General features: G+C 36.1%; 1 protein-coding gene across 1 annotated transcript; it reads left to right on the forward strand.

Moving 5' to 3' along the window:
• The first annotated feature begins 256 nt into the window (after nt 1-256).
• On the forward strand, nt 257-8,312 carry LOC117339292. Its single transcript, XM_033900804.1, has 5 exons — nt 257-1,380; nt 2,130-2,207; nt 2,669-2,994; nt 4,199-4,731; nt 6,854-8,312. The coding sequence occupies exons 3-4, from the start codon at nt 2,796-2,798 to the stop codon at nt 4,720-4,722; spliced, it is 723 nt and encodes a 240-aa protein (XP_033756695.1). The 5' UTR covers nt 257-1,380; nt 2,130-2,207; nt 2,669-2,795; the 3' UTR covers nt 4,723-4,731; nt 6,854-8,312.
• The last annotated feature ends 7,055 nt before the right edge of the window (nt 8,313-15,367 follow it).

Here is a 15,367-nt window from a genome sequence, read left to right on the forward strand (position 1 = left end):
TGAACGCAAAGTGCCAGTTGCAATAACATTCACCCGCAAACATACTAATCCTCACCCAACTATTTTCTTTAATAATCATCCAATAACTCAATCTGACTATCATAAATATTTAGGTTTAATTTTTAACAAAAAAGGTACTTGGTCTGACCATATTTATAATATTTATGAAAAAGCTTCATCAAGACTGAATATACTTAGAATTTTGAAATACAAAGTTTATAGAAATACTCTCAAAACAATATATATACCATACATTAGACCAATATTAGAATACGCAGATATAGTTTGCGATAACTGTACAAAAAATGAATCTGATTTACTTGAATCTGTTCAATTAGAAGCCTTAAGGATCATAACAGGTTTAAGAAAAGGCACATCTCACCACATACTCTACTCATAAGTACACATAATCACAAACTTACACCCATGTATCAATCTTCAAGTTATATTATATGGTGTCAGTGACTTGGCAACAGATTTAAATAGAATCATACTCTCCAACACAAGTTCTTATCTGAAAAAAGTAAACGCTTTAAAAATTATAAGTAATAATTATGTATATATACTCATTTGTTAATATGAAAGTTCTAACAATTGAAAATACATCATGAGTACATAGTAGTATGAGAGTGAGTGAGAATGTGTTTTCTTTGTTTATATATATCAATTATTAACTTCTAATATTTTCCTACTTCATACTAATTTTGTATAATACTCATATGTTCATTAAACTGGAAATCTATAGGAAAGGACTAATATAGGCTGAGCCTGTTGATATTCTATGTAAAAAAAACAACCATGTATGTTATTATACTTGTTGTGTTGACAATAAAATATTTCGAAAAGTGCCAGAGGACATACCAAAAAAATATTCCCTAGACTATCCACAAATACGCTTAAAACAAACTACTTTTCAAACAAAACAGTGTCAATCTGGAACGAATTGCCCGAACATGTTATATCAGCATTAAATGTAAACTCCTTCAAAAATAAGCTAGACGATCACTGGAAAAAACAAGAACTTGTCTTTAACTACAAAGCATAAAAATAAAAACAATGTACACTAGACCGGACAGAAATACTGTATCAATCTGCATTATGTATTATTTTGAGTCTGGTATAGAGAACTTAAAAAGTCCTTAACCAGAAATAAACTTAACTAACTTAACTTAAATGATAACCAGGCGCAGATCCAGGGGAGGGGTCCAGTAATTTAGTGATAATGTGTGTGTGTGTGTCCATACAACAGGACTCTCAGTACTTTGATTCTAGTACCTCTTCTTTGTTTACTTTCGTTTTCTAACGCATGCGCAGGAAAAACATCCGTTTGCAGCTTTGTTTACTGTTTACCGAAGAGTTTGTTCCCAAAAATTAGAAAAGGTAACCACATTGGACTGATATGTTTATTTGGTCTGTGTATATTTTTTCTGATAGGTGGCTAGATCTTTCATTTAAAAACATGCGGAATGCGCAATATGAAGCGATGCACATGTATGGCTACACTCAACCAATCTCCTGGGTCGACTTTTTGTTAGTTGTGACTGCCCGTGTTAACGTTGTGGCCATTGGTCTTTACGGGTGATGTATCAGCGGCAGGTATCCATAGTCCAATTGTCACTAGTAATACACCAGAGTTAAAATTATTCCCGATATGTACTATATACAGAAATACCATATACAAGTGCATATGGGAGTCCTACATGTGTATCTACTTCGAACAGGTTGTGAACACAGATACATTGTAGCTTTCTCCTGTTACAAAATTGGCGAACTTGCCAACCATTGTTTAAAGCATTGCTTAGCAAGGTATACCCGCGAACTGGACTGAGTCGATTATCGGTGACCATGCATGTAGGTAGCTCAATTCTTAGAGTGTCCGTTTAGAGTTCGAAGTGTTTGAGGTTCGAACCCTGGTCTTGCCACTACATATATATTATCTCTTTCTCCTGTAGCTGCTCCCAACCTGTTGAATGTTCATATCGTGATTTTTAACATTTATTATTGGATATTTACATTTTTGTCATTAGCCCAATCATGAGCTTATGTAGTTATTGATATGTATGCTACAAGTACACTAAATAAAATTTATTTTATTACATTGTACTATCATATTGTTTATTTTGTTGAAGGAGGTGTGGACTGGACACTGGTGGCCACGTTATATATTAGACTAATTACAATCTTTTGAGCAGTGACCTCACTGTTAGGTGAGTGTGGATCACCGGTTTGATCCCAGGTGGAGACACATTACATTTTTCTTTTGACAAACTAAAATATTAAAACTATGGTACAAAAATGTTTCACTAAATTAAAGATATGAAGTTTCCTTAAGAAATGTTTATGATTTGCAGTTGGCTGGACAGTTTTTTGTTGTTCAACAATTTAAATATATTTTGATGAGCATAAGCAATAAAATTTACCAACAGCTATATACCAATCTATCAGATTTATCTTTTTATTTCACTCCCTCGGCCATAATGTTATTGACATACATCATAGCCTAAGGTCCGAGAATGAGATAATAGTATAATGACATCAAGCCATGTTACTGTTATAATTGATACTGAATATGAATAAACAAAATGGAAGCAGGTTCAAATCTCGGTGCCAATTTGTGTTCCAATAAATAGATTTGTGATTTATGTCAATTCATACATTTGCCTTTCAGAATTTTGGGAGCAACATTAAGAAGGGGGAATTTGTATAAAACAACAGGATGAATGTGTTGCTCATACTGCTTGTGTACTTTTAACATCTGGATCTGATCTGCTGACATCATATGCCAATTGTTCCAAATGGATCTAGAGCCCAAGACTACCTCTGCTCCTGTAGATTTCAGTAACAACTTTAGCGGAGTACCCAACACTCCTCCCATACTGAACAAGGGTCACCAGCCACCACTCTTTTCCATTGGTGTTGATACTTCTCAGAGACCAACTTCTACTGAGAGCAACAAATCATCTGGCCCCTCATCAACAAACTTACAAGATGTTGGTTAGTTATTAGCTCACCTGCCGGAAGGACAAGTGAGCTTATATGCTCTGATGTGGTGTCCATCTTCTGTCTATCGTCTATCCTTCCCTCCCCGTTCATCTCGTCATCTGTCTGTCTTCTCTTTGGCATCAACTATTTCATTTTAACAACTTATTCTGAATAACCAAGGAGCCCAAATACCAGATATTGGGCCTGAAGCACTATGGCATACCAAGTTTGTTCAAATGAATGACCTTGACCTCTTTCAAGGTCTTACAGGGGTCAAATTCTCTAAAATATTTTTAATGACTTCTCAATAACCATGAGGCCCTGAGACCTGAAAATGGGCAAGGTAGCATGCAGGGACAAAGGGCTACCTGCTGTATTTGTTTTGTTGAAATCAGTGACTTAGACCATGACATGTTAAAGATCACAGGGATCAAATATGCTAAAACCTAATAACCACTTCTTAATGACAAGAGGCTCAGAGACCTGATCTTGATCCTGTAGTATACTGGGTGAAGGGCTGCAAAGTTTGTTCAAATAAAAATAATTTCGTTAGCCTGCATTCGAGGAATAAAAGGGGTTAGATTTCCTAAAATCTTTTTATGCTTCGAATTATTCATGGTTGACAATAGATCAATGTTTTCTTGATAATGACCATATCTGTTGACGTTATATGTCCTCGGTTCTAAATATACCATTTATCTATCAATTTAGTCTGATTATTAATTAACCCCATGATCGGGAGTGACAACACACGCTATTGTTATCCCTATTGTCAGTCAGGGTATTGTTGGGAGGGGTGTGAACTCTTGCCGCGGGGGTCACGGCAAACATCTGTCCAGTGGTCAGTACAGGTAAACATTTTGTTCGAATCATGAGATGTCAATAATCTATCGAAAACTACGATTTATAAAAATTCAAATCATACATAGGTTCATTAGTAGCGTTATATAGTGAGGAAATTTGGGACCAAGCAAAAAGTTCGATACAGTGAGAAATTCGAATCAACGAAGTTCGAATCATCGAGGTTTGACTGTTGTAGACTAAAATATGTTCACAGTTAAGTCCTTCACAAACTTTATTTACTTAGGTCAAAAGCTGTGATTATATTAAGTGTTTTAAAGTTAGCAAAATTTCAGATAATTTCTTTGTCCTGGTGAGAACTAACATGGCGAGAACTGAGAAAAGTAGTCAGTAGTTGCTGTTTATTTTTTTTCAGGAGGTGCACATCTCACAGTGGAAAAGAAAGGCGGTATGAATCGGTCAGCATCGTCTCCAGCACTATCACAGTTCCTCAGTTTAGTACCAGGGTCAAAGGCCATCAGTAAGGTCAACGTCCAGGTCAATGTTTCAGGGTATCCTGTAGGCGAAGCGAAGTCTTATGATGACAGCAGTATTGTCAACCCACCAGTCAAAATACACAGTGCAGGTAGTGCAGCATCAGTATTAACCAAAGAACCCCTGACAAAACATGTCCGAAAAGAAATGCAGTCATTATATTGTGGAGGAGCTGTGAACAAGTATGGAAGCTTGTTCCGTAAACCAGGCTTAGATCACAAAGTTGTAGCTCCCAAATCAGTAGGATCAGCCCCAGCAATGGCACCGTTACCAACTTTCCAAGAGCAGGAAGAAAGCAAAACAACAGACAATTCCATCGGGCAAAGATTCAAGAAGTGGATAACAACATCACCTGTCAAACAATCGGAACGGGAAAAAAATGCCATTTTTCCGTCATCTTTTTAACTGAGCTCAGTAAGTTGTTACCCAGCCCTCCTATTACTATGTGAATCTGTAATACACAAATCATTATCTCTGTAAAACTTTTGTGAGACCCAATTTCTTTGACTTATACACTGCTATTTATCTGGCAATAAGCCCTTATTTTAGGCCCAACTATTTATCTGTTTACTGTAAATCACTGATATTTTGTGGGGAATTATTTTTTGTGTTAATACGCGAGTAAATATTCAATTCAAATCCTTATTTGTACATAACACCTTTTGATGGCGGCTAAACTATCAGTTATCCATATAAGGAGTCTTGCAAAGGCCATGACTTATTTAGCTCATCATTCAAGAATTTGAAATTATTTCTAGATTAGCATTTATTTATTTATTTACTCCCGAAATAGAGTTTTTGTGAAATCTCAGTGATAATCAGGAAGCGGGATCTGGAAACTGGAATTGTAAGATAGGTATGGTTATATTACTATAGATAGGTATGATAATATTACTGTAGATAGGTATGATAATATTACTGTAGATAGGTATGGTAATATTACTGTAGATAGGTATAATAATATTACTGTAGATAGGTATGATAATATTACTGTAGATAGGTATAATAATATTACTGTAGATAGGTATGATAATATTACTGTAGATAGGTATGATAATATTACTGTAGATAGGTATAATAATATTACTGTAGATAGGTATGATAATATTACTGTAGATAGGTATAATAATATTACTATAGATAGATATGATAATATTACTGTAGATAGGTATAATAATATTACTGTAGATAGGTATAATAATATTACTGTAGATAGGTATGATAATATTACTGTAGATAGGTATAATAATATTACTTTAGATAGGTATGATAATATTACTGTAGATAGGTATGATAATATTACTGTAGATAGGTATGATAATATTACTGTAGATAGGTATGATAATATTACTGTAGATAGGTATAATAATATTACTGTAGATAGGTATAATAATATTACTTTAGATAGGTATGATAATATTACTGTAGATAGGTATGATAATATTACTGTAGATAGGTATGATAATATTACTGTAGATAGGTATGATAATATTACTGTAGATAGGTATAATAATATTACTGTAGATAGGTATGATAATATTACTGTAGATAGGTATGATAATATTACTGTAGATAGGTATAATAATATTACTGTAGATAGGTATAATAATATTACTGTAGATAGGTATGGTAATATTACTATAGATAGGTATAATAATATTACTGTAGATAGGTATAATAATATTACTGTAGATAGGTATGGTAATATTACTATAGATAAGTATAATAATATTACTGTAGATAGGTATGGTAATATTACTGTAGATAGGTATAATAATATTACTGTAGATAGGTATGATAATATTACTGTAGATAGATATGATAATATTACTGTAGATAGGTATATTAATATTACTGTAGATAGGTATAATAATATTACTGTAGATAGGTATGGTAATATTACTATTATCAGGAAAGGGGATCAGTGGAAGGTAAAACTTTTAGTAATAGGCCATGACATAGTCTTAAAACCCGTTCAAACTGACCACTGAAAACCTGTTCAAACTGACCACTGGAAATGGCTTTCAATTTTCATGCCTTTAATTGAGGAGCAATCTTAATTGGTCATGTCTTTAAGATTTAAATGCAAAGAAGAGAAAAAAGGCCAATGTTGATTTTGAATGTAGATGTATTTCATCAAGGCAAGTGTGTTTTATTAGAATTATAACGGACTCGAAATTTATATCCAAAATAACAAGGTTAGTTAAGAATCCTTTAATATTTTATAGATACAAAAATAGTACACAACTATTCTATTAATAATAATCAATTAAGAACCGAATGCTCGGAGGGCTCAGATAATAATGTAAGTACATACAATACACAGAGATCTAAAGACTTCAGAATCACTGATCTGTGTCAGGTACCTCAGACCTGTCATTGTTTTGTTTTGTTTTATCAGATTGTAGGTTGTACCCATTCAATTTTGAACTGATCAGGGAAACAAATGGCTAACAGGCGACCATCATGTATTTTGAGAGTGAAAATTTATTATTCCTTTCAGAATGTTCTCAGATCTTTATTTGACTACTTGCAGGTCCCACACGTTATCTGATGATTTAGAGATTTAGAAGAAGAGGGGAGAGAAGGGAAAAATAGAGAAAAGATCAGTCTTTCATATAGGACTGAAATCGATCATACAATAGTGGCCACAAAGATTCCTTCCGGATGTCTTGTTTTGTGTTATTACAATATACACAGAGACCTTTAGAGTCACAGATCTGTGTCGGGTACCTGGGACATTAAGAGTCACAGATCTGTGTCGGGTACCTGGGACCTTTAGAGTCACAGATCCGTGTCGGGTACCTGGGACCTTTAGAGTCACAGATCTGTGTCGGGTACCTGGGACCTTTAGAGTCACAGATCTGTGTCGGGTACCTGGGACCTTTAGAGTCACAGATCTGTGTCGGGTACCTGGGACCTTTAGAGTCACAGATCTGTGACGGGTACCTGGGACCTTTAGAGTCACAGATCTGTGTCGGGTACCTGGGACCTTTAGAGTCACAGATCTGTGTCGGGTACCTGGGACCTTTAGAGTCACAGATCTGTGTCGGGTACCTGGGACCTTTAGAGTCACAGATCTGTGTCGGGTACCTGGGACCTTTAGAGTCACAGATCTGTGTCGGGTACCTGGGACCTTTAGAGTCACAGATCTGTGTCGGGTACCTGGGACCCGTCAATGTTTATTTGTTATATCTTTAATTCTAGTTATTATATTACCATCTTTTACGTATCTGGTTGTAGTTTTGTACCTGTTTTGTGTCAGACATTTCAGTCTGCAAATTGTGTGCTAAACACATATGTTTACATATTATGTATGTATACAAATGTTGTAAGTTTGTATATAACTATTTATATAAATGTTTGTTATTCATTGTTAGTATTTGGTACATTTATGTGTAAAACAATTGTTCAAGGTTTACTATGCATGTAAATAATCTCACAGTATTACCGGCCAGTTCTGTCTCACCGCAGTAGTGGCCCATTTCGCCACTTTTGTATTCAAAGTTTCAAACGTTTTATGCAGATTTTATCATGCCAGTTACTCTGTCTGTATCTTTATCTTTTTTGTTTCCGGATCAGAAGATGATATCATTCCAATACTAACATTGTTTAAAATTCATTTAAAATACATGTATATGCCTGTGGGATGTGGGATGTGGGATTTTAAACAGATTTCATCATTCAGTGATATTCAGCCTCCGTCATAAGATAGCTTGGTTGTACATGTTTTTGATAGTCAATATTAAGTCTCACCTAAGAGAGAGCTAGGTTGTTCATATTAAATGGTTGGTATTCAGCACATGTCACGAGACAGATTATACATGTTTATAATGGTCGTTATTTAACCTCTGTCACGAGACAGATTGTACATGTTTATAATGGTCGGTATTTAACCTCTGTCACGAGACAGATTGTACATGTTTATAATGGTCGGTATTCAGTCTCCACCATGAGTTAGTTAGAATATGTTTATGATTATACATTGTAGTTATTCAGCCTGTGTCATGAGACAGATTGTACATGTTTATAATGGTCGGTATTCAGTCTCCGCCATGAGTTAGTTAGAATATGTTTATGATTATACATTGTAGTTATTCAGCCTGTGTCATGAGACAGATTGTACATGTTTATGATTTTTTACCCAAACAATATATTAATGTTAGCCTAATGGGGAAAATGGTCTGATTTGGTGTTAGTCTGAATAGTTAGAACGCATGTACAAAGTGTATCAATAAGATACTAACAACATCGATAAGGACAAGATATCGCCTACCGTTGGTCCAGAAATAATGAAAGTGCAGCCGATTATATAGAGTCTAGTAGAATTTGCTTTAAAATAAATCAATTCTTTTGGTGGACATCATCTTCTCTAGCCAAGGCTTTGTTTCACTTCGCGGAGTGAAGCGTAATCAGAAGCTCCGGCTAGTGAAGAAGGGTGGACCTGAGAGTTTTGACAAGTTGCAGTCCTCCTGTGGGGTTGATGAAATCAGAGACTTGTATATCACATATGTATATGTATATGTGATATACAAGTCTCTGATAAAATGTATAACCTACTGGGGACCAGACCATAAAGACATCCTGTAAGTGATGGAGAAAGCACAGCTTTACTCTTTATTATATAGAACAACGTTGTGTTTAAATTAACTCAATTCTTTTGGTGGTCCCTAGTATTTTAAGATCCATAGTTTACTCTGGCCCTGACACCATCTCTGGTACATGTATATGGAATGCAGGCTAGCGAGTATTTTGAGAGTCATACAATGTAGTTTACTCTGGCCCTGACACCATGTCTGGTGTATGGAATGCAGGCTAGCGAGTATTTTGAGAGTCATACAATGTAGTTTACTCTGGCCCTGACACCATGTCTGGTGTATGGAATGCAGGCTAGCGAGTATTTTGAGAGTCATACAATGTAGTTTACTCTGGCCCTGACACCATGTCTGGTGTATGCGGGCTAGCTAGTGTTTTGAGGGCCCGAGTTTCCTTTAATCCTGACACAACGTCTGGCGTACTCGGGCTAGTGTGTTTGGACAGCCTGCAGTCCCCGTGTTGGGTAGATACTTTACTTGAAAAGTTCCGGGTGGATTTGACCAAAAGTAAAATCATTGTTACCTAAGTTGTATATATTTCTATGATGATATTCTTTATCACAATTGCGATAATCAGATCTTCTAGTCATAAACAATGCATTTTAAAAAATATTTTGTATTACTGAGTACTGCCAGCTTACGTGTTTATATTAAGTTTTCAGAGGTGTGAGCCTTTTTACTATGTATGCATTTATGTTGTTAGCCAAGAAAGTAATGTACAGGTTTGATAACAGTTTGATATAGATGAGAAATTATAAGGGGCCGTGTATTTGACTTTGTTTATGACCACATATATTTCACCCCTGATTTGGAATCAAACCTAAAATCATAAAGACTTCAATGAAATATGAGTGTATTAACAAATTACCCAAACTCCCCACAACGTATAACCTGTTAGTGCTCCTATCATTGTACTGGCAACAGTTTTATAACTTTTGGGAAATACAATAATTTCAATGATTTCACATGCTAGCCATTTAAATTGATCTTAGAATTACATTTTTGTGTTATCATTTTGATTGTTTGATGATAAGGCACTTGTCAGAATGTGTCCGTGGGTTTCTTGTCCTGTCAGAATGTGTCCGTGGGTTTCTTGTCTTGTCAGAATGTGTCCGTGGGTTTCCTGTCTTGTCAGAATGTGTCCGTGGGTTTCTTGTCTTGTCAGAATGTGTCCGTGGGTTTCTTGTCCTGTCAGAATGTGTCCGTGGGTTTCTTGTCTTGTCAGAATGTGTCCGTGGGTTTCTTGTCTTGTCAGAATGTGTCCGTGGGTTTCTTGTCTTGTCAGAATGTGTCCGTGGGTTTCTTGTCTTGTCAGAATGTGTCCGTGGGTTTCTTGTCTTGTCAGAATGTGTCCGTGGGTTTCTTGTCTTGTCAGAATGTGTCCGTGGGTTTCTTGTCTCGTCAGAATGTGTCCGTGGGTTTCTTGTCTTGTCAGAATGTGTCCGTGGGTTTCTTGTCTTGTCAGAATGTGTCCGTGGGTTTCTTGTCTTGTCAGAATGTGTCCGTGAGTTTCTTGTCTTGTCAGAATGTGTCCGTGGGTTTCATGTCCTGTCAGAATGTGTCCGTGGGTTTCTTGTCTTGTCAGAATGTGTCCGTGGGTTTCTTGTCTTGTCGGAATGTGTCCGTGAGTTTCTTGTCTTGTCAGAATGTGTCCGTGGGTTTCTTGTCTCGTCAGAATGTGTCCGTGGGTTTCATGTCTTGTCAGAATGTGTCCGTGGGTTTCTTGTCTTGTCAGAATGTGTCCGTGGGTTTCATGTCTTGTCAGAATGTGTCCGTGGGTTTCTTGTCTTGTCAGAATGTGTCCGTGAATTCCTTGTCCTGTCAGAATGTGTCCGTGGGTTTCTTGTCTTGTCAGAATGTGTCCGTGGGTTTCTTGTCTCGTCAGAATGTGTCCGTGGGTTTCTTGTCTTGTCAGAATGTGTCCGTGGGTTTCTTGTCTTGTCAGAATGTGTCCGTGGGTTTCTTGTCTTGTCAGAATGTGTCCGTGGGTTTCTTGTCTTGTCAGAATGTGTCCGTGGGTTTCCTGTCTTGTCAGAATGTGTCCGTGGGTTTCTTGTCTTGTCAGAATGTGTCCGTGGGTTTCTTGTCTTGTCAGAATGTGTCCGTGGGTTTCTTGTCTTGTCAGAATGTGTCCGTGGGTTTCTTGTCTTGTCAGAATGTGTCCGTAGTTTTATTTGTACCTCATTGCTGTTACGATTTCAGTGTTTTTACATTACTGTACAGGTAGGCAAAATCATCAATTTTACAGTTCCCAGAAAATGTCTCTTAAACATATCACGGCATTGCGCAATATGTAATAATCATCTTTTATAACTTTTGTAGTCGTTTGTTAATCTTTTATAACTTTTGTAGTCGTTTGTTTTAATGTATGTTCATTGTCGATATTTTCTGTTGCTTTGGGAAACCTCTCAAATCATAAACAGTGACGTTTTCGAATCACACCTCTATAAAGATTCAATACGAACTTCATGTCTGGCCACGTCTATAATTAAATCTGTAAAAAAAAGGAACTTTAAGACTTGAGGACTTTTTTTAATCTCTTATAAATGCTATAAAGGGCTTAGATTTGCTGTAAAACCCGTGTTGGTGTGATTGTAAACTTTGATCTCTATTAGACATTGTTTAGCACAGTGAAAAGCATGCCCCTAAGGCGGCTATAGGGACGAGGGATGCAGTGAAATGATAAATCTCTACAGTGCTAATAGTTCTGTACCGGTAAAGAAATTACACAGTATTTGGTCTGGGTTATTTTTCGACCAAATGAACAGAACTATTATAAATGAAGGTTGTGATTCTGACAGTTTTATAAAGTGGCAGTCTGAATTTTAGGCATAAGTTGTATTAGCCTAGGGACAGTACTTCTGTTTGAGCCCTATGAGACATTTTTGATTTCCCTCCTGTTACGTGAAGATTGTACTAGATATTATCGCCTTTCAATACAAGTGCTTCGTTAGATATAGTGGTGCCAAAATGAATTAAATAGCACCATAACTAGGCTATTGCAGATATAAAATATCAAAATCACACGAATTTCAATATAAGTTACCAAACGAACCTCGGATACATATTTAAATTCCGAACCTTCACAACATGACACGAAGGTATTGTAAGAGCAAACATCGGAGACCACCAGCAGCGATCTCCAGGGACAAACAAGATACTGAAACCTTTCAGCACAAATTGAGAGTCAGATGCTGTAGAGCCAGTATATATTACAAGGTATTAAGCTGTACAGCTTTTTGTCCTTCGAGGAGTGGTCAGTGATGCGAAAGGCTATTCAACAACATCCGGAACCTTATATAGAACTGTCGCATAACTCTGAAAGGAACAGCTCTGTAGTCCGGCCCAATTACAAATTGCAATTGAATAGATAACGACTGCACTCACAATAAGTGGGTATATACATATTTACGTACAATAAGTGGGTCCGTTTTATCATCCTATTATAATTACGCTGCCCCGCCTCAAACTGCTGCTAAGAGGCTGATATTAAAGTGGCAATTTTCGCTGTTAGCATATATTTTTTTTAAATATCCGCATTATAAGCAAGATTAACTTTTAATGTACATTACCGACAGTGTCTTGGATTTCTAGTGGGTATATCTATATGGGTCTCTGTTGTACCATTATTAGACTGACTTTTATGGTTTTGACTATACATGGGAACCTTGTTAATTAACATGATATTACTTATTGAATTGCTCCATTCCGAGTCTGTTTTAATTTTACTGATCTTTTACATGTTAAACGTTATTTTGATGGTAGTAAATACTTTTCATATCTGTGAACAGAATAAAAAATAAATGATTCATTTCGGAAAAATTCTTTTGGTGTTGTGACTTATCTTTATTTCAGTATGGTTTCAGTAGAAGTCCTTCCATATAACGTGGATGACTAACGTGGTATATAGTATAGTTCGACATTTTACCTGTGTTGGATATATCCCCCCTGTTTGATATCAATTGAATATCGATGGCCGCCGGCTTGCATTGACTACCGTTATACGTAAGTACACTTGTGTAAATATTCGGTTTTAAATTCAAATTTTTAGCGCTGTACATGAATTAGCGCTCCACAAAGAGCACGAAAAGCGCTAAAATTAAACTACCGCTAAAATAAGTACGTTTACAGTAAACACAAGAGAGTGAGGACATCTCGTTCCGTCGTTGAAATTAGTTCATGCTATAAAGTTGAAAGTAAACAGGAATCTTGTATTTTTCTCAACTAGTAAAACTTAGAAATTTAACCATAATACAACACTCGGATTCTGCGCATCTATTTGCATTTTTGGGGGTGAAATTTAAGCAGCCATTTATCACTTGTCATCCACATATACTTACCTTTCAAGCGGGTGGTGTTATTACCAATGAGGTGACTTTTACATAGGGTAACGCTCAAATAGCTAGTTTCCCTACTTATGTTGTGAACAATATTTGTATCGAGGTTGCTGATTGTGTTGCTACTGGTACCTTTCCTCGACTCTTCTTTGAACTGCAGTGATGACTCATTCCAGTGCATGGATTGTTCAGTTATGTTATCCTTAAGGTCATCGCGGTGACGGTTTAATTATCAGTTCATGCAACCTCTGTTGTGAGAGTCTGTCTCGCCTTACAGAAATCGTTGGAACATCTGGAGTGGACACCAAACACATACGTAATTAAAGCTGTTCCTTATGACATATTCCAGAAGTATGACACCTTGATCGCATAGGGATCTCACACCTCATTAAATTAGTTACTGTAAACGTACTTATTTTAGCGCAATCAAATTTTAGCGCATTTGCAGATTTCAGCCAGTTAGCGCAATGATGAATTAGCGCATCCACAGAACTTTCTATAGAAATGGAACGTACAAAAAGTAATTAGCGCAATCATAATTTAGCGCAAGGCTTCCAGCGCGAAAAGCGCTAAAATAAAATTACCGCTAAAATATGTACGTTTACAGTATTCTTATTCAGTTTATCCTTACCTTTGTATTGTAGAATTCCATCTCTAAGTTTCGATCTTGCATGAATACTTATATACATGACAGAAACATAATGTCTTTATAACCTTGTAGCCCGACTGCTGGATCGCCTAAATAAGATTAGAATAAAACATGTACAAGTATCATAACATGGATTAATCATATACAGAAAAAGAAATTCTAGAAATTATTGAACGCTTACTCCCATCCTCTTAGTATCAAATTCAAATGCTGCACCCACGACAATTTGTAATCAAGACGCACGCCTAAACTTGTTTGCTGATGATGTAGTCTCCACAAACTGCAATGTGGCTTGCTTCCTTGCACAAAGTTTTGAAATATCCTGAATATAGTTACCGATAACCTTTCGAATAGTAGCTGTTATCATTCACACGGCTTCTGATCTTTGCTCGTTTTCCCGTGGATTTACTTGCTCTTTTGTGTCCTGACTTTTTTGCTTTCGTACATTTATCCAATATATTTCACACAAAAAAATACAAATATTTCCACAAGTATAAAAATAAGAACAAAGCAACACGAAAAGGTTTCAAGGTAATTTACTCACAACCAAAGAGCGGACATTTTAAAACTACAAATTATAGAAAGTGTCTGACTGATTAACATATTGTAGTGGGCAATTTCACCTTCGAATCACAGTAACTAGGAATTGTTAGATTGAACCGGAACACAGTGCTGAATTAAACTATATACTTACACATAATCAAAACAGCTAAGTCATTAGATTAAATTTTCCATTTTCCAGACATTTCGCTTTCAGTGTGTGCCCTAAAACACTGAAGCGGATATGACTACGCCTAAGGTATACCTCATTTCATAAAGGTTTATAATGCACAAAACATGCACCCGTGTGTTATATAAGGTAGTTATTAGACGGAAGGATTTTTTTCATTATAGATTACCAAGCACTGTCGCAGTGTTAAGAATTTAAGTACATTTTATAGTTCGAAGATGGAGACTACAAATGAAAGTAAAGAGCTATGAAAGGTAACTATTTGTTGATTTATGCATACCCAGAAATCAAGAGTGTGGGATGTGAAGTATCATTCAATGTTGCTAAAAGTAGGCAAACATCAGAGTTAAGATACGGTATCGATGTGATAATGTCCAACTTTAAGGATTTAAGGAATTATGCTTTGATCGCTATAAACAAGCCAATTTACTTTGTTGAAAACTCGTTAACTATTTTTAGTGGACGGTTTGGCGATCTATGTGTCCTGATGGATCTTAAGGTTCGAGAATTCATGGTACTCGAGTTCAATTTTTGAACCTTAACCGGTTTTGAGACTTTGTCTTTACCAACTTTCCATTATTCTTTTCGTGATATTTAGCTAATTGCTTCCAGGGATGAAGTCCATTATAGTTTGTGAAAAGAAATTGTCTTAATCCATATTCAATGTTACTGGAGTTAAGTTTGCTGAAACTTCTTTTGTTTATATGTAATGCCTTGACAGCCAGAACAGAACAGAAGC

Source organism: Pecten maximus, chromosome 12 (genome assembly GCF_902652985.1).
Source record: "Pecten maximus chromosome 12, xPecMax1.1, whole genome shotgun sequence".
Classification (NCBI taxonomy): domain Eukaryota; kingdom Metazoa; phylum Mollusca; class Bivalvia; order Pectinida; family Pectinidae; genus Pecten; species Pecten maximus.